The 21,908-nt window shown below is 45.7% G+C and overlaps 1 protein-coding gene across 1 annotated transcript in view; it reads right to left on the reverse strand.

Annotated features, from left to right (window-relative positions):
* The window catches only part of NWD2 (NACHT and WD repeat domain containing 2), a 75,368-nt gene extending 54,619 nt beyond the window's left edge, over positions 1 to 20,749 (reverse strand). Inside the window, exon 1 of the mRNA XM_066632842.1 lies at positions 20,599 to 20,749. Within this exon, the coding sequence (XP_066488939.1) occupies positions 20,599 to 20,749 (151 nt within the window). The remainder of the gene's footprint in view (positions 1 to 20,598) is intronic.
* Positions 20,750 to 21,908: the final 1,159 nt, after the last annotated feature.

Here is a 21,908-nt window from a genome sequence, read left to right on the forward strand (position 1 = left end):
TCATTGCACAAGCTGGGGCTTAACTTGGGACAAGGGGATGATAATGTCCCCTTACGTTGAGGAGCCTGACAGTCTTCCAACTTTGTCCATAGGATGCTGCACAGCCCACACTGGCCCCAGTGCATTGGGGTGGGGTGGAGGGTGAGTGTAGAGTTGGGCTGTCAGTATATTTGGTACATAAATAGGCTATATAGTTCAATGAATCTTTGAAATAGCTGGAATTCACTGCTCTTGTAAAACAAGCAACTGTTGAGAAACAGATGAAACGCTGAATACAATTTTTTTTCAGTGGCTGAAGCTATAACAAATGCTCTGGAGAAGATAATACCTTAAGAGCATCCAACCCCTGCTTCAAGAATGACCTAATTACAGTACCTTTTTTTAGTTGACTTTTAGTTTCATAAAGTGCTGCTGTTGGCAAGTGTACCAGCTTAATTTTCTCCCATCTCCCATCTGTCTATCCTTTCACTTTTTTAATAATTCTGTGCATCTCTTGTATATTCAATAAAGATAATTTAAAACTTTATTTGGGGCAAATAGGAAAAATTGATTCTAAATAACAAAATCCCAGAATTTTAGTTCTAAAAAAATGTCATCATGACTCTGAAAAAGAAGTGAGGGCAGTGTGTGCCCTAAACAACAGGTGGGATATAAATAAATTAGGGCGCAATCCTAACCCCTTATGTCAGTGCTTTCCAGCAATGACATAAGGGCAATGCAGCTCTGAGGTAAGGGAACAAACATTCCCTTACTTTGAGGAAGCCTCTGTTAGTGACACCCAACTGCAGGATGCAGCACATGTCCCATTGGCACCGCTGTGCCAGTGCTGGAAAGTACTGACATAAGGGGTTAGGATTTTGCCCTTAATAAATCAATCAAGAGTTGTAGTTAAGGAATACACATCAGCCGTGGCATCGCTAGGGTTTGTGTCACCTGGTGCTGGAACCCCCATGATGGACCTCCTCCTATGCAGCAGGTGGGGCAACATCCCTGGCAGTGGGCATGGTGATGAACTATCACCCCACTCCCACTGGTTTTTTTGCTATAACTTTTGCTAGAATATATTTCAACGTGGTTTGTTTCATTGCATTCTGCATGAAATTACACATTGAAAGATATATAATTTGATGGTATTATTCAAAAATACCCAGATTTTAAAAATTTTGGCCAGTAGTCGTATCACCCCCGCCCATGTGTGTCACCTGGTGCAGCCCACACCCCCCTAGCGATGTCACTGACATCAGGATAATTAACGCCGGTGGGGGGAACCCAGGAAAAGAGAGAAGTGATGATTAGTGGCTTTCATTTTGTTTTGTGCACGAGCTGTTACTGGCATTGTGGACTGCCAGTACTCCTTCCAACTCTGGGCAACCCTGTAAATACCACATAACTTATAATATCTGCATAAATGAGAATAACAGCCCAATCCTAACTAAATCCCTGCTAAGCAGCATCATGTATGGGATTTTGAGCCGTTTGAGGTCTCCTTGGGGTATGGAGATATTTGCCCCTTTGCAGGTTGGGGGTAGTGGGTGCTGCAGTGTTGCTCCTAGTGGAACAGAGAGGGGATGGGGCAGAATGGGAGGATCCAGCCTTGAAGGGGGCCGCTGGGGCAGAATTGGCATAAGTCCGAATTGATCCATGAAGGTGGATCAGGCCCAGGAAGGAGGTTAGGATTTGGTATGTGCCGGCACTGCTGATTCTGCCCCCTTCCAGGTCGGATCCTCCCACCCTGCCCCATCTCCTCTCTGTTCCACCCCCTCCCCCCACCCCTGTGCTGGACTTACCTGGTCTGGCGGGCATCCCAAAGGCCACCAGTGTGCGTGGGAAGGCTCTGGTTACTAACACTGTCGCAAAGTGCTTTACAGCACTTTTACATCAGCACGTGGTGGTGGAACAAACATTCTACCAGCATACCCACTTGCATAAGACTGGCCGTAAATGAGGCAAACCAGATGTTGACTAAAGTTGCAATGGATTGAACTGACTTGTGAGTCTCTTCAAACTTTGTGCTTATGTGAGTTATTCCAGTTTCAAGTATGAATTTAAGTAAGATTGACTCTTCTCTCCGATCGGATCCTTTATTATCCCTCCTTAATTAAATCCCCAGAAAAGAGGATCAAGTAGCTCTGCCTACATTAAAGAAAACGCTCAGAGTTCCAAAAATATTACCTGATTTTTATTCTGGCTGAAGTGTTCAAATTTCTTCCCGTATGGCAACACCTTGGGCATTACTGGACAATATTCTGAAGCAAGTGTTTTGAGAGAGCTGCAGCATTAAATACCTAATCATATCCTTGAAATATGTACATCTCCATGTACACTGGCACAATGATAGCTCTGCTGGTATAGGGACCACCTGGCCAATGGATGCACCATAGACACCAGTGCAGCGTTGGCAAATGCTATGGCTTGTATGTCACCTGGATACCAATGCAACTGCTCTGGCAGAGAGGCCAAAATAGGGAGGAGATTTGGGAGCGATGAGGAAGGAATGTATGCCGTATCCTAACTCCTCTTCAGACAATGGACATGGTCCCAACGCCAGAAAAAATGCAATACCACAGCTGACATATGGAGAAATAACCTCATAAAGAACACAGGGAGGGTAAAATCATAGAAAACTGCACCTCCTGCCACCAGTCTACCCCACCCACTTTCCTACAACCAAGCATACAACCATACATGTTGGTTTCCATACAACCAAGCATGGCAAGGTATTTTGTTAGCACTTCTCAGAATTCTGATTGTGGGCATTCTGCACACATTCTATCCCAGGACTGCACACACACATACGCAATTGAAATCTCTATCTCACTACTCCAACAGCAGAAAGCTGGGCTCGCACCCCTCTTGCCTGGGTCCCAGACTCTCTCTTCGTGCAGTGACCTACCAGAGTTCTGTACGGCTTGAGTGCTGTTGAGGCTCCCCTTGTGACTTATTCCAGCCCCTTCCCAAGCATAATGGCTACCCCCAGCTGCTGGATGACTCCAGGTGGATTTGACAACTTGCCATGGTGAGGCCTGTATGCTTGCTTCACATGACATCCTCTTCCAAGGGAGCACTTTTCAATCCTTGTTCTGCTCAAAAATGTATTCCTTGGAGGTGTTTCTGTGAGTGGGATGAGGGAATTTGAACCCTGAGTTGCAGGGTTCCTAAGAGTTCTTTGCTTTTGCCCCTTTGCAGATGATGCCACTATAACACCTGTAGGTGGTAGGAGTACTGCGGCATCCTTGTATCATGTTGTGTGTGTGTGGTGCCCATGGAGCACCTCCCCATGGTTGGTGGTAGTGGGTGCCTGCTGCTGTGTTGCTCCTAGTGGCTGGCAGGGGGTCGTCCCCTGAGCATTTGCCACTCGTTGGCCTTGCACCTGCTCCCTGCATTCTGGCGGTGCTTCTCTGGCTGCCAGTATTGCAGCCGATTGGTTGAAGTGACTAGCATCTTGGACATGGCACCAATAACACATGGATGTCACAAAGATGACATGTTGACTTCATTACAGTGTCATGTGGATGACCTGCCAATGATGTGCTGTTGTCAGGATGCTGCTCTGTGGATAACTAACATTTTGTAGAGCTTCTTTTCCTGGTTGCTTAGATGGAATTCTTAGCTACTTCAGGCATCCCGGTGACTGGCTGTTGACAACCTTGCATTACATTATATAACACATATATTCAGTATGAGACAATTTTACAATCACACCTAAATGCTTATGTATTTTTGTTTTCTGTTATTTCTCATTGTTTATAGCGCTTACTGACGGTTTGACATACAGTCTTCAAAAAAAAACATCCCCATGTAAAGCTGCAAAACAACCAAGTGAAAACATGCAAAGTAAAAGTTGTTTGTTACTAGCCATATTCTGACCGTAAAATAGTATTAGTAGCAATGCAGCATATAGCTGCTTAGACTTTTATAAAGTTATCTATCAAAGTTGCTTTGCTGAATTAACCACAACAAAAAGGAACAGAATTCTATTCTGCAATGTCAGTTTCTTATTGGTAAGCTTCATTTGGGTTCTGTTGCTCTTATCCAGCTGTGACATAGTTCTCAAGAATGAAATCCTTTGTACACATGGATGTCAAGGGATACACAGATACCAGAAAACCTCATTAACTGGCTAAAAGTGGGCCAGCTGTACAGCAGGAAGGATGCTCTGCTGTAGGTTAGGGAAAGAGAGAGGATCCATTGGATGGTCATTAAGAACTGCCAGGAGAGTTTGTCCTTGTGCCCTTTTCCTCCCCATACATCATGTCTTCCAATTAAAAACCTGGGACTTTGTGTGGATGGAATGACTGAGGGTATAAAAATCAATACCTCTCTGTGTGAAGAAAGATTAGCAGTGCTTGCTCTATGAACCCTGACAGGTACAGATCGAGGAAGGTGTTTCTAACATTAATACTCCAATAGTACTCCAAGCCTTTTCTTAAATTCACTGAGATCCTGAGGGACAGCTAAAACTATCTGGAAACAGCGCAACTGCCTGTTTTGTAGCTTCTACCAGATATCTTATGAGCGTGTGAGAATAGACACTTGGGAATTAAATTACCTTTGAAAACTATACTAAATGTGTGGATCTACAACACACCTCAGCAAAAACCATAGCAGCTTCACAAGAACGATGGACAAGTACAGTTAAAAGTGTGAGCATGCTTTCCATTATAATAGGTGATTAAGGGCACGATCCTAACCAATTTTCTAGCATTTGCATAGCTGTGCCAGTGGGGCATGTGCTGCATCCTTCAGTTGGGGGGCAGTCACGGAGGCCTCCTCAAGGTAAGGCAGTGTTTGTTCCCTTACCTCAGAGTTGCATTGCCCTTATCTCTGTGCTGGAAAGTTGGTTAGGATTGCACCCTAAGGGAGCAATTCTGACTGCGCCTTGGACCGGCACAAGTCCCATAAGGCATGTTTGCGCCTCCTTGAGAGTAGGCTGGGCCGGTGCAGGGACACATGCCAGTCTGCAGAGGCTGAATCCAGCCTCCACGCTGACTCGGGCAGGGAGGGTTCCGTCGGCTGTGGAGGAGGTGGGAAGGGAGGCATTCTAGGGCGGGGGAGGGTGGGTGGAGGGGGGTCCCAGGGGTGGGGAGTAGTAGATGGGGCTGGGACATGGCAGTTATGCTGGATCTCAATCCCATTCCCCACTCTCCTCGGACTTATGCCATATCCTGAGGTGGTGCAAGTCTGAGGAGACCCACTGGGGCTGTGGTGGCTTACCCAGGGGTAAGAGGAAGAATTTCCCTTTGCCTCCAGCTGAGCCACTTTGGATTCCTATCTTGGGCTGGATACAGTGCAGGCCTCCTGGCCTGCCTGTTCCAGCGCAAGATAGGATTGTGCTACAAATCTTAAACTAGATCAGGACTGAGTATGTGGAGTAGGATTGCCTCATTTTTTTGCCAACAAAAGCTCAGATCATTTAACACCTGCCTGACAGGTAAATGTGCCATTATTTTCCAATGCAGAAATGTTTGCAGAGATGGGAAATGGCACACCTGTCACATTCCTTCCAGTCATGCAGCTCTAACCAGATATTCACAGAACGTCTGTCAAGAAAAATTGGTGACAGACCCAGTCTAGCACATCAGAAAGATCAATGCTAGAAAGGAACAAAAAGTCTATAGCTCAAAGGTTCTCAAAAAGCTGGGGGGATGGGAACAGGACCAGGAAGGAAACAGATGAGTTATAATCCATGGCTTCCTTCTTTCTCTCTGCAATAGGAAATGTAAAGGTACATGTTCTAGTACGAGATGACAGGCCTATGCTTTTCTCAGCTTACTGGCTTTGCTCCATCACCTTCCTGCATTCTGAAACTACACGAAGCATTACGCCATTGAGATAAGGGTTTGCACAAAGTGGTTTAATGCAAGTGGGATTGCTAAGGGGGTGTGGGCTGCACTGGGTGACATGCACGGGGGGAGGGGGTGACACCACTACTGGCAAAAATTTTTGAAATCTTGGTAATTTCCGATAATATCATCGTGTTATATACCATTCTATGCGTAATTTCATGCAGAATGTAGTGAAACACATCACCTTGAAATATATGTCTATTCAATCAGAAGTTATAGCAAAAAACCTAGTGGGGCAGGGCAATGGAGCATCACTATGCCCACCATTGGGGCACTGCCCTGCCCACTGCATCAGGGGGGTGATGCACTGGCCTCTCGCACTAGGTGACACAAACTCTTCTGATGCCACTGGACTACACCCATGGCACACATGCTATTTTCTATTCTGGTCAAAAGAAGGGTTGGCAGAGGAGAAGAAGGCACAAGCTATGGTGCCATCTCTTATTATTACTACCTGCACTTTTTGCAAAGCTCCCTAGTAAATATTTCACTGCAATTTCCATTTAAAGAACAAGGATAAAATGCTATTTAAACAAAACTCTAAAGTAATGCCTAATTTAAGACATGATAAATTGCTTTCAGCCTTGATGTTCTTGTTGTTATTTATCACTTCTCTAGCACTTTTCCAGAATAGAACATTCCTGTCCTGATACTATTTATTTTGTTTTAAACATACAGACCCCCTAAGTGCTTTGCTAGCTCAAAGCAAGGTATGCTGCTTTGCAGAATGGGTCACAAAAGTATTCAAATGTCCAGTATCTCAAGGTTTATTTAAATACTGTTCCTCAAAATTACTCTTTTTCTAATTTTGCAAGTTAGTGAGCACTCTACCACCCCTTGACTTCAAAATTGAAGTTATCTTTGAATTGAAATGGTGTTAGCACAGGTCCTGGCCAAACTATACCTAAACAGTTAACGTTTAAAAGCCTAAAGAATGCTACTAAATATTAGATGTAAATTACTGTATATCGCTCTTTAGCTCCCTCGCTGACAAGCTATTTATGCAAATCTACTTATGTTTAAAGCACTTTCAAAGTTCTGGGACTCTCTCACTGGTGGAGGAATGGGACCAAGCTATTTTACTGAAGTTTTAAAAATTGGTTTCATAAAAGTGTCTTAAGGATGGATGAGGCAGGGAATTATTACCATCTTTTGAGAGTACAAACAAAGGCCAATGCTAAAACCGAAGTGAGAAGAATTCCGCTCAATCAGGTCAAAGGCCCATCTAATCTGGCATCCCATTTCCACAGTGGCCTATCAGTTGCCTCTTGGTAATCCACAAACAAGAGATTAAGGGCCCAATCCAATTCAACTTTCCAGCACTGCTGCAGCCACAATGCAGCCCCAAGGTAAGGGAACGAATGTTCCTATACCTTAAGGAGACCTCTGTGAGTACCTCCACCACAGAATTCAGTGCACGCCCCATTGGCACAGCTGCACTGGCACTGGAAAATTGGATAGAACTGGGCCCCAACACATTACTAAGTTTGCAGGAAAGGGGGAAGTATAGATTTAATTTAACTGCTCTGAGTTCAGTGGGATGTCATAGGTTTACTGTACTTCAGCTTAACTAAACTGTGATGTAGCTGCAATCCTAAGCACATTTACTTAGAAGTAAGGCCTACTATTATTTTTGTGTAATCATATATTGGGTTTGCCTACATGGCCACAATCCGATGCACATTAACTGGGGATTAAGTCCCCTTGCACTCAATAGGACAGGCAGCACAATCCTGAGCTGCCCAGTGCCCAGAGGAGCAGTGACATCAAAATAGCAACCGCTACATCTTGAGTGCCACTGGTGGCACCTCAGGGGAAGGGGACATTCAAGTAAAGTAATTTTACTGTTGGTTCGGCAGTCTTAATAACGCATCTGACGTGGCTGTTATTTTCACTACAGGTCCAACCTTGTTATACATGGAGTTTTTTACACATGGATTTGACTCAACACGAATGGCCACTGCAAATGAGAAAGAATGTGCTGATCCCTGGAGAAGGGAAAAAATGCATCTCTTTAAAATCAGTTTAAAAAACTGCTTTTCTTACTATTGTAGACAGTGACAGTCGTGCAAGTGATTACATGTATAACCTAATTATCCACAGATTTTTCACTCGTGGAAAAATCCAGATTTTTCAATCACAACACAATGAGAAGGGCCCTTCACATTAAAGCAGTGGGACCCCACTTTTTAGAATGAGAATCTGTCAGGACCCAATGGAAGTGATGTCATGACCGGAAATGATGTCATCAAGCAGGGAAATTTTTAACCATCCTAGGCTGCAATCCTACCCACACTTAAGAACATAAGAACAGCCCCACAGGATCAGGCCATGGGCCCATCTAGTCCAGCTTCCTGTATCTCACAGTGGCCCACCAAATGCCCCAGGGAGCACACCAAATAAGAAGAGACCTGCATTCTGGTGCCCTCCCTTGCATCTGGCATTCTGATACATAGACCATTTCTAAAATCAGGAGGTTGCGCGTACACATCATGGCTTGTAACCCGTGATGGATTTTTCCTCCAGAAACTTGTCCAATCCTCTTTTAAAGGCGTCCAGGCCAGACGCCATCACCACATCCTGTGGCAAGGAGTTCCACAGACCAACCACACACTGAGTAAAGAAATATTTTCTTTTGTCTGTTCTAACTCTCCCAACACTCAATTTTAGTGGATGTCCCCTGGTTCTGGTGTTATGTGAGAGTGTAAAGAGCATCTCTCTATCCACTTTATCCTTCCGGGCATAATTTTGTATGTCTCAATCATGTCCCCCCTCAGGCACCTCTTTTCTAGGCTGAAGAGGCCCAAACGCCGTAGCCTTTGCTCATAAGGAAGGTGCCCCAGCCCAGTAATCATCTTAGTCACTCTCTTTTGCACCTTTTCCATTTCCACTATATCCTTTTTGAGATGCGGCGACCAGAACTGGACACAATACTCCAGGTGTGGCCTTACCATTGATTTGTACAATGGCATTATAATATTAGCATATTGTTCTCAATACCTTTTCTAATGATCCCAAGCATAGAATTGGCCTTCTTCACTGCCGCCGCACATTGGGTCGACACTTTCATCGACCTGTCCACCACCACCCCAAGATATCTCTCCTGATCTGTCACTGACAGCTCAGAACCCATCAGCCTATATCTAAAGTTTTGATTTTTTGCCCCAATGTGCATGACTTTACACTTGCTTACATTGAAACGCATCTGCCATTTTGCTGCCCATTCTGCCAGTTTGGAGAGATCCTTCTGGAGCTCCTCACAATCACTTCTGGTCTTTACCACTCGGAAAAGCTTGGTGTCATCTGCAAACTTAGCCACCTCACTGCTTATCCCTGTCTCCCGGTCATTTATGAAGAGGTTGAAAAGCACTGGTCCCAGGACAGATCCTTGCGGCACACCGCTTTTCACCTCCCTCCATTGTGAAAATTGCCCATTGACACCCGCTCTCTGTTTCCTGGTCTTCAACCAGGTCTCAGTCCAGGAGAGGACCTGCCTTCTAATTCCCTGACTGTGGAGATTTTTCAGTAGCCTTTGGTGAGGGACTGTGTTGAACACCTTCTGAAAGTCCAGATATATAATGTCCACGGGTTCTCCTGCATCCACATGCCTGTTGACCTTTTCAAAGAATTCTAAAAGGTTCGTGAGGCAAGACTTACCCTTACAGAAGCCATGCTGATTCTCCCTCAGCAAGGCTCGTTCGTCTACATGTTTTGAGATTCTATCTTTGATGAGGCATTCCACCATCTTACCCGGTATAGATGTTAGGCTGACCGGCCTATAGTTTCCTGGGTCCCCCCCCCTTCCCTTTTTAAAGATTGGTGTGACATTTGCTATCCTCCAATCCTCTGGCACCGTGGCCGTTTTGAGGGACACTTACCCAGGAGTAAGGCTCATTGACTATCATTGTTAAGAGAATATATGTAGTAGCTTGTTAAAAGTACAGGTCTGCCACAGTTTCCCTAAATGCAGTCACATACCATGGGAGTATCAAGTCTATTACATTAAAAATAAAATATGGAAATGAATGGGGACCCATCTGAAATGGGATCATGACCCACCTAGTGGGTTCTGACCCATAGTTTGAGAAACACTGCATTAAAGGAAAAAGTTGTTTAACTATAGCCTATTCCAGGGGTCTCCAAACTTTTTGGCCAGAGGACCACATCAAATATCTGGTGTGGTGTGGAGGGCTGGAAAAAAATTTAAATATAAAATTTAAATAAATAAGTTGGAGATGGAACTTAGATGAGTGAATAAATGAATGAATGGGCTCATTCATTCAACCTCTCTGGCCCTCAGAACACCCTCCAGACACAATCAGAGCACAGTTCTGGTCATTTTCAGTTGAGTGGGCCAGAGGCTTTCTGGGGACAAGAGGTTGGCCGCGGGCCGGAAAGAGGTTTGCTGTGGGCCACATCTGGTCCCCGGGTCGCGGTTTAGAGACCCCTGGTCTCATCAATGCTAGAGAGGGCAGCCGGCTGACAATCCATCAATCACTCTCTCTCCAGGCACTTAGAACCCTCCCTTCCTCCTGAGCATATGAAAGAAAGATAATGACTTTGCTCTGGGTGAAGGGAGGGGTGACTGCATGGGAGTGAAGCCTTTCTAAGCACCTGAAGAGAGACTGATTGCTGGATTGTCTGCCTAATGACTCTGCCTTACATCACAAAGGTCAGCAAGGCTGTTTTTAAATCGCCTAGGAAAGGGTCATTGTTTTTTATGGATTTACTTCAATGCTATTTTTGCCATCCATGTGAGTTTTGGGAACGGAACCCTAGCGAATAATGAGACTCAACCTGTACAATACTGAATTACAAAAACAAAAATTTAAAGATAGAGCCTTAAAAATACTGACTCCTGTCCTGTTATAGTTGGGACTAACAGCCCAGTCCCAAACGTTTCATTTAACTTCACAAAAGCTCCATATCAGAGCTGTAAGGCCAATTGATTTTGACAGGATTTACTCCCAAGAAGGAGTGCATATGATCAGTGGCATAGCTAAGGCAGGGCCAGGGGGGTACAGGGCCCCATGTGTCAAGCAGGCATGGCCCTCATGGGCACTTTGAGCGGTTGCATGCAGCTCTGAGTGACCGACAGTCTTTTTTTTCCCCTTTCAAGAAAAAAAATTAGGTGAAAAAAATGGTTGGGTGCTCAGAATGATGCACAACTGCTCTGGAGTGCTGTATCCTGGAAGCAACTGCAGTGACGTCATCACATCACCGCAACTATTTCCCGGTCAGGCACTACCAGGAGAGAGACGCCAGGAGTTACAGTACCTGGATGCCAGAAGGGCCCGCTACACCAGTATGGTATGATTGTAAACGAAAGGATCAAACGGTGCAATCGTAAGCATATTTATGCAGAAGTTATTGTATTCAATGCAGCTTACTCCCAGGTAAGTGTGCTTAAGATAGCAGTAAAGGTTAGCTTGTGACATCCACTGGGTTCAGTGAGGCTTACAGGATTTCAGAGCTAGTTAAGACTACCATAAACTGGATTAAGCCCAGAGGAACAGAGGCCAAATCCATTGCTGGCACTTTAACGGAAACATCCAGCAAATTAATATGGTAACAAGTGGCTCATCTAATACGTCTTTTTTTTTTTTAAAACTTATATTAAGGTAGCATCACAGTGAATACATAATTGTGCTGACACCTACACTCTAAATTACATTCATATGTGTCATTCTACAAATATGCAGTAGTTTCTCTTGAGATGGATCACATAAATATACATGAGGTAGTTTAATTGGCTTATGACCTGTGAAAAGTGCACATGAACACTTGCTGAAATTTTTCGCAAATGCAACTTCTGTAAGGAACTATCTATCATCCATTCTCAAATACTGACAGCTGACAACAACAACAACAAAAGTTGCCTGTAAGACTGTTGACAAGGAAGGAATGGTGAGTAAACTTAATTTTGTCATTCATTCATTCATTCATTCATTCATTCAACAGCCTAATTCTATGCATGTTTACTAAGCAGAGGGAAGCTACTCCCAAGTAAATGTGTACATCAGGGCTGACTGTAAACCAACTGGACCAATTGCTCCCAACTAGGCCCTGCACCAGAGTAATCTACTCTAGTCTTGTATGCAATTTTATATTAAAATGTGCTTTGATCCATTTGGTCTGTTAACTCCCATGCACTTTTAAAGCACACATTTTGACTGCTTTCAATTTTACCCATAAGAATATAAAATGTAATAAATTTTACTTATATTACTAAGATCCTTATATCTATTAACCTTATACTTTTAAGATTCTATGGACCTGTGGCCCTGCAAAAAATGTTTCCAGTTAGGCCCCACAGCTGCTAAGGCCAGTGCACAGGACCACAGCTTTACAGTCATAAAATTTTAGGATCTTTGCTATTCATGACCTAGTCAGTTCAGTTTCCAGTTTCAGTACCTTTATTGGCATACAATTACAACACATTGAGAACATTCATACATAAAAAGCTAGGGGAAGCCAGATTAAAAAAAAACATAAAAAACAAATAAACAAAAAAACACACATATACTATCAACATAGCAGACTACAAATGACACCTAAAAACCAAGCACTTCAGAGAGTAGGGGCACGCTTCATATTGGTCACCACAATTTGTGAAATAAATTTAGCTGTTTGAAAAACAATGAATCAGTGGTGGTTAGTAAGAATTGCAATATAGCAAAATCCTCAGCAAGGGAGTTAAGGTGAAATTGGAGAGCTAGACATTTCCTTCTGGCCTCATTATGAAGCGGACAATGAAAAAGAAGGTGGTCTAACGTTTCTACAGCTCACTGAGGACAGGGACAGATTCTTTCCTGAAAAAGGATGCCATTAAATCTACCCCAAAGAACAGAAGATGAAATAGAATTACAACAGGCCATAGAAAAGGCCCTTCTAATTTTTGGGCATTCCAAAATGTAAAGATAGTTGGGAATTTCACCTACTTTAACCGGTAAATGATAGTATAAAGGTGAACAAGTTTTGTTGGCAGCAAATAAAATATTGGAAGAATGAATGTCCAAGAGTCTCCCTTTAATGAGCCTGAAAGCCTCGGCTTGTGACAGATGACCAAGTAAGTCAGGCTCAACTCCCAATTGTTTTATTTTTGCACTCCAAGGTTTATCAGAGAAGTAAGGGTCATCAAGGAGGTGATATAGGAGAGTGTTAGGATCAGTATTGTAGAGAATTTTGAGCCAAAATTTAATCGCTCTAATCCACGCCAGTGTTTTAAGTTGGATTTGGCCTGATTCAATACATGACCTAGTCCTTTAAGTTATTTCAGTTATGAATGTTCACATTAATAAGACTATTTTGCTGAAGTCCAGAAAGCTACTTCAAAAGTGAGAAAGTCATAGAACATGTGTATAAAGCACAAAAATTCACTTTAAAAGTGCTCCTAATGTCACAGATTCAAATTCTATTTGGGGAGAGGCCACAGTTCTGTGGTAGAAGTTCTACTCTGCATGCAGAAGATCCCAGGCTCAATCTATGCACTTCCTGTTAAAACCTATTTTTGCCCAGTCCACAGGTGTACACTTCTGGTCCCTGTTGCTTATATGCAACATTGGGCAGAAATAGCTTAAAGCATTTCAGAAAGCAGTGCTGAAAAAAATACCCCTACCTGTGGCTTTCAAATGCTGCCAGTCTGGGAAGGCTATAGTGAGTGTATAGGTCGGTGATTTGGCTCTGTATATGGAAATTTCTTATGTTCATGAATTTCCTACATGGATCCTATTCTGTATAAGCCATGTGCAGATTGTCATGTGTAAGAATTGCACATGCACATATTTGGCTGGGGAAGTACCCGTGTGTTCTACAGATGCCTCAGGCAAACTTTCATCAGATATATCTGGTGCAAGTGGGGAAGTGTTGCACTGGGGTAGTTTCATCTGTTAAATCTCTGCTTGGATTAATCCTGCGGTTTTCAAACTCTCCAGGAGTTTTAAATCCGCAGTAAGTTCTTGCAAGGGAGGGGAGGGAGGCAGCTGGGGTGGGGGGAAAACAGCAACACGATCCCCAGGATCACGCCATTCAGGATCCCCAGGATCACCCACCAGTCCCTGCAGCAACCTTCCCGGGGCACGGGGAGCCCTGTGTGAGTGCCTGCAGGGCAGTGATTGCGCTCTGCCTCCGCAAAACTGGAAGCGAAGCGTGATCGACCCACTTTCACTTTGAAAGCCTTGGGGAGCCCTGCAGACAGCCGCGCACCCCTGGGAGACTGCAGGAGGCTATGGTAAGTGCGGCCAAGCTCCTGCAGCCCCTTGCTGCCTCCTCCCTGCTTCCTGGCCGCCCCCGCTCCTTAAGGGCAAAGAGGCCAGGACTCACAGGCTGGGGCGTCATGACCTCTGGATTAATGCCTCCTCAGGTCCTGTTGAGATGAAGGACCAAGGCAAAGTATGAGTGCACAGAGCCTAATTTGTAAAGGTAGCATAACACAGGAGACTGTACAAAGTCTTTATTACTTCCATGGTGCAAATGTTAGGGCAACCACTTTAGCTTCCAATCGCCCATTTTTCCCCCCAGCATGTATTGCACTTGAATAATATCCCACTTCTGCCCAGCCCGCAGGTGTACCCATTTGATACCTGTTGCTTATATGCAATGTTGGGCAGAATGGCTTAACCCTTACTGATTTAAGGTTGTGTTTTTTTTTAAAAAATTTGAATTTCTGGGTTTTTGAAATGAACTGATTTTCAGTTTTAAAAAAATTCATGAAGGTAAAATGACTGATGTATACCCTGGCTATGTGGAGTTGTGAGGAATAGGGTGTTATGCATTCCAGAGATAAAAATTTATTTACACATCACTTTAGATGCTGAAACAATCCACCTGTAGCAGTTTGTTAAATAGGCACAGGAGAGGTTTTTTGTTTTTATTTCTTAACACAATGTTTGCAAGACTCTCAGCACTAAATAACTGAAGAAACTGGGCCAACTCCCATTAATACATGAGATCCATGTAGTTAGCACCCTATTTCAGAGCCAAGTTCCTTTATCATGCTCAGAAGCAGGGTGCGATGACAGCAGGCCATTTCTGTTCTTGGAATCTGGTTCTGCATCTGCTATTCAGAGGTACAAACAGAGTTTCTGTTCCCAGTTATAACAGTTATTTAGAATACCAGTACAGTCCTGCCTTGGTGGATCAGACCCCCACAATCCATCTAGGCCAGCCCCCTTCATTTCTGTTTCCTGAAAAAAAGGGGGGTGGGGAATGCTATTTTAACCTTCTCAGACTTAAGATTTCAAAATGCTGTTTCTCAGTAGGTCTGCATCAGATTGGAGGACTTGGAGGCTGAACTTTATTTCCCGCCTACACCAAATTTTTAAGAAAACTGGACAAGAGGTTTGGCCCCCAACCATCCCATTTTGGACCACTGTTCATAAAGTTGGAGTGCTTGCAAACAGCAGTAGGGGGAACAAAGGCACACCAGGATCCTTTCTCCTGAGGGTTTTCAAGGATGAACTGTTCCCTTCCTCCTCGCTTGTTCTGGACTGCAGAAGTGAAACTGCAAAAGCATACATTTAGCTTCTCTGGACTTTTATTTTTGAACATGCTGTGGACATGAATGAAATTTCTCTACAGCAGCGATGTAAGTCTTTGAGGGAGAAGGGTAAGGAAGCGATGCGAACCTCAGGATTGTGCTGCTGCCAGGGATGGCTTTTTTTTATTTAGCTCTGCCAGTGGCAGCCTCTGGGGGATGCAAGGGGTCCTGCAGACACCTCAAGGAAACTCAGTTTTCAATCATGAAACCAGAAATGGTTTTGGATAGTTAACTGGAGGCTTGGGTAGCCCTGCTGAGGCATCTGTGGGACTCCCCACAACCCCCAGAGGCTGGCACTGGTGAAGGTAAGTAAAAAAAAAGTCCACTTTGTCCCTGGCAGTGACACGATCCAGGGGATTATGTTGCTGCCTTCCCCCAAACCCACACCTTAAAGAAACAGAGACAAGTTCCCTTGCTGGTCATGACCCACCAGTTTGGGAATCACTGCTCTAGACAATTCTCAAGAGAATTAACTGCAATCTTAAGAACATAAGAGCCCCACTGGATCAGGCCAAAAGCCCATCTAGTTTAGCTTCCTGTATCTCACAGTGGCCCACCAAATGCTTCAGGGAACACACAAGATAACAGACACAACCTGCGACCTGGTGCCCTCCCCTGCATCTGGCAATCAGAGGCATGTTTACTTATACATGTTTACTCAGAAGTAACCCCATAAGCATAAAATAAGGGGCATATTTTCAAGCATTTATTTTCAAGCTGCAATCCTATGCACATGTACCTGGCAACAAACTGTATGGAAAACATTCTGAGATTTACTTCTGAGTAAACATGTCTGCATTGCTTCACACAATGGAATATGCTGCCTCTTCCTAGCCTCTGGCAAGCTTCCCACTCCCAACTGGGGAGGGGGGGGGAATTAGAGCCCACCTTATTATTCCTAATGAAGCAAGCAGAAACAACCTGTGCTGGGTAAGGTTCAAAGTGTGAAATCTTTTTTTTTTCCCCCGTCCAACAGATTCAGACCAAACTTTGGGGGCAGAGGTTGACTTGTAGTTACTCCAAAAAAACCTCTGGAAGGCAGGAGGTTTATATTTGTTAGTTAAAGGTTGGAAAGTCCTGTAACTCACTCATTTCTCAAGGGATTTGGATTAAATTTGGGAAAGTCATGCCCTCTATAGCAAAGTTCAGGATGATTGGACAAGTAGCCCCAACTTAATGAAAAAGAGACCACTCTAAGCTTGACAGGTTGCAACCACATTTGTTGAAGGCGAAAATAAAGGAAGACAGAATGCCTAAAACAGTGCCAATCAAAAGGACATGCATTATGTTAAATGTCAGAACTATCAGGCACTAAAAACAACAGGAATTAAAGGTTAATTCAAAAAGCGTTTCACAAATTTTCTTCCAAACAACAAAACTTCCAAACAAATGTGAACTTTGAAAACAATTTCAACTTTGAAAACACAGACCCAGAAGAAATGGAGTATTTTTGAGCTTTAAAAAGTTGCAAATATTAGAATCATTAAGATGCAGGTAAAAAGTGCTGTAGCTCTGTCATGTCTCAACAGATCTACACCACATTTGAAAGAGTAGTGGAGGCTGTGCTGTGTGTATTTCATGCCAAATTCTAGGAAGACTGAATAGAAGATGAAGATTTTATGACCAACAGAACATTCAGGGCTTATAATGGGAGAATACTGCTTGCCCATTTCCCCTTAATAATACAGGTACTCCTGTTTGTGTGTACGCCTTTCCCCCTGGCCCATTTCATACATCACACTCAACCATTGTTTAATCATGGTTTAGTACGAAAATAATGCATGGTCGTCCCCCCTGCACAGGGGGCAAAGTTCTCCACTTGGTCCTTTAGAACAAGCTGGGATTTGTCATAGGGTCTGAAACCATCAAATGCCAGCTATTTTAATCACAGTTCCCCAGCTAGCCAGGATATGAAACTGAGGTTCAATCCTCTACGATTGGACTTCTTTCTTTTCTTCTCACATTCATTAATGTCAATATTTTATCTCCAAGACTACATTAGAGTCTTCAGTTCTGAATAACTTTTGATAACACTGATCAATCCTTTGAAGAGTTTCCAATTACGATTCTATAGTCCCTATTATATGATAAGAGGACAGCATTTTAAAAAACTGCTTCCTTGCAAAGAGCCAGACCAAGTTATGTGAAAGTTAAATGTTTTTCCTTGACAACAAAGAAGAAACTGAGGTATACTTCACTCTCCAACTTGTGTATATGCCCCATTATTTGCTCACCATTCATTGTGTTCCATTCTGAAATTTATATACATAGACTGGACAGTATGTCCTCAGTTTAGATTTCAGAATTTTTCCTTCAAATTAAAATACTCAATTTGTCTCAGTTTTTATTAGGAGATTACCTTGTGCATTTTCAACAGCCTTGTATGGGTCATTTTTTTTAATTCACTGAACACTTCCACTACTACCAGGAACTAAACATATACTCACTTGGAAGAAAGTTTTAAGGAAACCATTTTTTTTCTAAAAAAAAACAACATACCAAATTTCTAAAGAATCTGCAAGTATGGGTCAATTCAGAGAAAACATCAAGTTATGTGATTTGACATTATATGAATTAACCCTGTACTGGTATGCTTCCTCCTTTGCTTACATGCTTGAGGCTGCAATCCTGTCCACACTTACCCGGGAATAAGCCCCACTGACTATAATGCAGTTTACTTCCGAGTAGACATGCAGAGGACTAAGCTCTCAATTTCCCTTCTAAACTGTAATGGCAAAACAGTTTTCCATTACAACTGCAAGGGGAGAGTGAGTGAGTGGAGGGGGGGTGACAAGCAAGCATTGGTTGTCATTACATGACATCAAGCCATAGTTTGGTGTCATATCATATCTGACTTCATTCTATAAGCTACTGCCTGACAGCCCAATCCTATCCATGTCTACTCAGAAGTATGTCCCATTCTGTTCAATGGTGCTTACTCCCAGGTAAGTAGGCATAGGATTGCAGCCTGAATTATTGCACACTGCAAAATAAAAACAACCTTTTTTCTATACGTATCAGGCTTTAAACTCTTATTTCTTGTAAACTACAGCAGCAGAAAATAAGTAGTGACATGCCAGGCTGCTCTTGAAATTACAGCTGCGGCAACTGCCTCTTGCTAGTGTCTGCCTGGAAATAACAGATCCTTGAAACTTAGTGTCAGTTCCTGTCTCTTGGTTCCTTCTTCGTTTGTATTCATAGCCAAAGGTGGTTCTGTCTGCAAAATCAGGTTGGGGGCACTGCAAAGCAGTGTGTAGGTGCCTGTAGAAAGGACAGAGACTGAATCTGACAGTGATAATGAGAAGTAGAGGGGAAAAGGCAAATTAGTGCTCATCAGATAGAGGCTGGGAGGTTTTTTAGGCTGCAATCCTATGCACACTTTCCTGGGAGTAAGCACAACTTAACACAATGGGACTTACTTCTGAGTAGACATGCCTAGGATTGGGTTGTAGGTGACCTAGGATCAGATTCCTGAGAGTGCCCAATGGAACAGCTAACAGCACAATCATATGCAAGTCTGCTCAGAAGTAAGCCCCATTGTGTTAAATTGTGCTTACTCCCAGGAAAGTGTGCATAGGATTGCAGCCTGACTCAGCAGCAACAACTACTCAAGGAGACTCTGTATATGGCTGCAGCTAAGTGCCCAATTATTCCATGCAGTGAGGCTGAGGAAGCTTCAGCAGAGGTGCTTCAAGCATCTTGCTCTTATCCTCCACTGCTCTTCCTGTAAATTATGGGCTAAGTGCCAGGACTTCCTGGGACACCATGTACTGCAGCCTCCAAGCTTCCCAATTTTTAGAGGACTCTGAGTCTCTCCTCCTGCTGCGTCTCAGCCTTGGAGAATGAACATGACCATAAAAAAAACAAGCAAGTGAGAATATCTCCTGCCAGCAGCCAGATACTCTTTAGAGAGCTTTTAAGTTAAGGCTGACATAGAAGGGAGCTGGAGAGTAGCAGGCACCTGTTTATCCCAACAAAAATCTGACTAGTTTCTTTCTAAGAGGATTTGGAAAGGATTTTGAAAGCCATCTCATCATTTGGGGAAAAGGGTGGACATCCCACTATCCTAGAACATGTACATCCTCCTAAATAAACATCACAGACTACCAGATCAAATCAGTGTTATTTGTAACAGAGGGGCATTTTAAGGACAGGTGATGCAACTTTAAATACTACAGAAGTCCCCAGTGATGACTCCAAAGAAATTGCTCCAGATTTAATGACTCCCTCATTTACCCATCAAAGGGGTGGGATGTGTGCAACACAAGAGTACTTAGGCTGCAATCCTATCCACACTTAACTGGGAGTAAGTCCTACTGACTATAATGGGACTTACTTCTGAGAGCCCAATCCTAGTCATGTCTATAGGGAAGTCAGTTCCACTGAGTTCAATGGAACTTGCTTCCTCCCAGGAAAGTATAGAAAGGATTGTGGCTTCAGAGCCCAATCCTATGCATGTCTACTCAGAAATAAGTCCCATTATAGTCAATGGACCTCTCTCCCAGGAAATTGTAGGTTGGATTGCACCCTTACAGCCCAATCCTATCTATGTCTACTCAGAAGTAAGCCCCACTGAGTTCAATGGGACATCCTCCCAGAAAAGTGGATAGGATTGTAGCCTTACAACCCAATCCTATGCATGTCTACTCAGAAGTAAGTAGTAAGTAAGTCTTCCTTCCAAAAGTGTGGCTAGGACTGCAGCCTGAATGAGCTAGAGACCTTGCATATAGTGTGTGTGTGTGTGTAGACATTTGCTAGGCTTTCCCTAGAAACAGAATTTCCCCAAACCTACAGGGTACCCTGTAGGATGACCTGAAGAGCAAGATGCAAAGTTGGGGACTCCCAAACCAGACAAAACTGGGTTCACACGTGATCCATCATATGCCAATTAGTGGAGAATATGGGAAAATGTGACATTTTAATGGGAGGGTATGGAGATGACCTCACAGTCCCACAGGTGAGCATCCCAGCCACAATAAGCGATGTTAGGCTCAGGTCTGCATTTGCGGGGCTGCCAGTGGGAATCGGATACTACCAGGGGGGTTGCAGGCACCCACGTGGGAGCGCGGCAGAGCCAGGGCTCGGGGGTCGCTCTGAGGCTGCCAGGCTGCGCACACCTTCCCGGGAGTAAGTCTCCTGGCACACAGTGGGGCTTCCTTCGGAGCGGACGTGCCCAGGACTGTGCCCCGCAGCAGCCCTGGGCGGGGGTCCTACCTTCGGGGTTGGCGCTGACGAAGACCCGCACGCTCCTCCCGCTGGGCGCCAGGTGCAGGGGCAGCGCCGAGACGTTCCCGGCGAACGCCGCCCTCCTCAGCGCCGAGTCCCGCGGCCCGGGCAGCTTGCCGGCCCCTCCGGACGGCCACATGGCGCGGGCTGCCTCCTGCTCTCTGCCCGGCCAGGAGGGCGAAGCGCTGGCCGGCGCGGGGGCTCTCGAGGCGCCGTCCTCCTCCTCTCACTCTCCGGCGCCGGCCAGGGCCATGCCCAGCCCGCTGCGCCACCGCCGGCCAGCCGGGCGAGGAGAGGCGGCGGGCGCCGGGAAGCGGAGCCGGGCGCGCTCAGCACCCGCGAGGCGCAAAGGCGGCGCGCCCCGAGGCCCCCCCGGCCGGCTGCGGAGAGGGGCGGGCGGCGGCGCGGCTGGGGGGCATCGCAGGGCCGGGAGCGCTCGCCCTCCCCGTGCGCACGGCGCGCTCCGCTCCTCGCGCCTGGCCCAACTCGGGAGCCGCTGCGGCGCCGGGCGAGCTGCTCTCCGCAAGGCACCTGCGCTGCGGCGCTGCCGCTGGACGCCCTTCCGCCGCCCGGGCAGGGAGGCAGATGGGCGGCAAAGTCCTCTTTGCAACTGTGCGCGGAAACGCAGCCCGGCTGGGGCTCCCGGCGACTCTCCTTCCCGGCCCGGCGAGCCCCGCAGTCTTATAGTCCTGGGCCGGGTCCTGCGAGAGTTCAGAGAGGGAGCCCCCTCGGACGCTCCTCCGGCAAGGGCAGCCTCACCGGCGCGGACCGGGGCGGGCGGCCGGGGACGGGCGCAGAAGGGGACCGGGGAGAATGAAAGGCGGAGGAAGGAAGCGGCCGGTGCGGCGATCGGGGGGAGGCGAGCTTTGCAGCGGTCAGTGGCGGGGCATCCCGGCGGGCGGCTCCCATGAAATATTCAGAAAGGCAGCCGCTGCCACCTTCGCAGGCTCTTTTCTCCCCGGACCCAGTCATCACAAGCGACCCCCCCGGGGGGAGGCGGGGGCGCCAGCCCGCCCGCCCTCCCTCCTTCCCTCCCCCCCCCCCGCCCAGCTTTGCAGAGCTTGCAAAGCGAGAAGAGAGGCGCGTCCCGCCAGGAGAAAAGTGGCCATGCGGCTCCTCCGGCAGCAGGCGGCAGATGGACGGCGGTCTGCGGGGCTTGAAGGCTCCCGGGGCGGAGGGAGAGAAAAGGAGCGCTCTGTCATCAGATCAGGGGGGGCAGCAGGGCAAGACTCGGGCAGCTTAGGGGAAACCCTTAGCAGGACGCCTTGGCTGGGTCCCCATCCTCTTCCTTGCCCCCC

The sequence above is a fragment of the Tiliqua scincoides genome, chromosome 6 (assembly GCF_035046505.1).
Source record: "Tiliqua scincoides isolate rTilSci1 chromosome 6, rTilSci1.hap2, whole genome shotgun sequence".
Taxonomy (NCBI): domain Eukaryota; kingdom Metazoa; phylum Chordata; class Lepidosauria; order Squamata; family Scincidae; genus Tiliqua; species Tiliqua scincoides.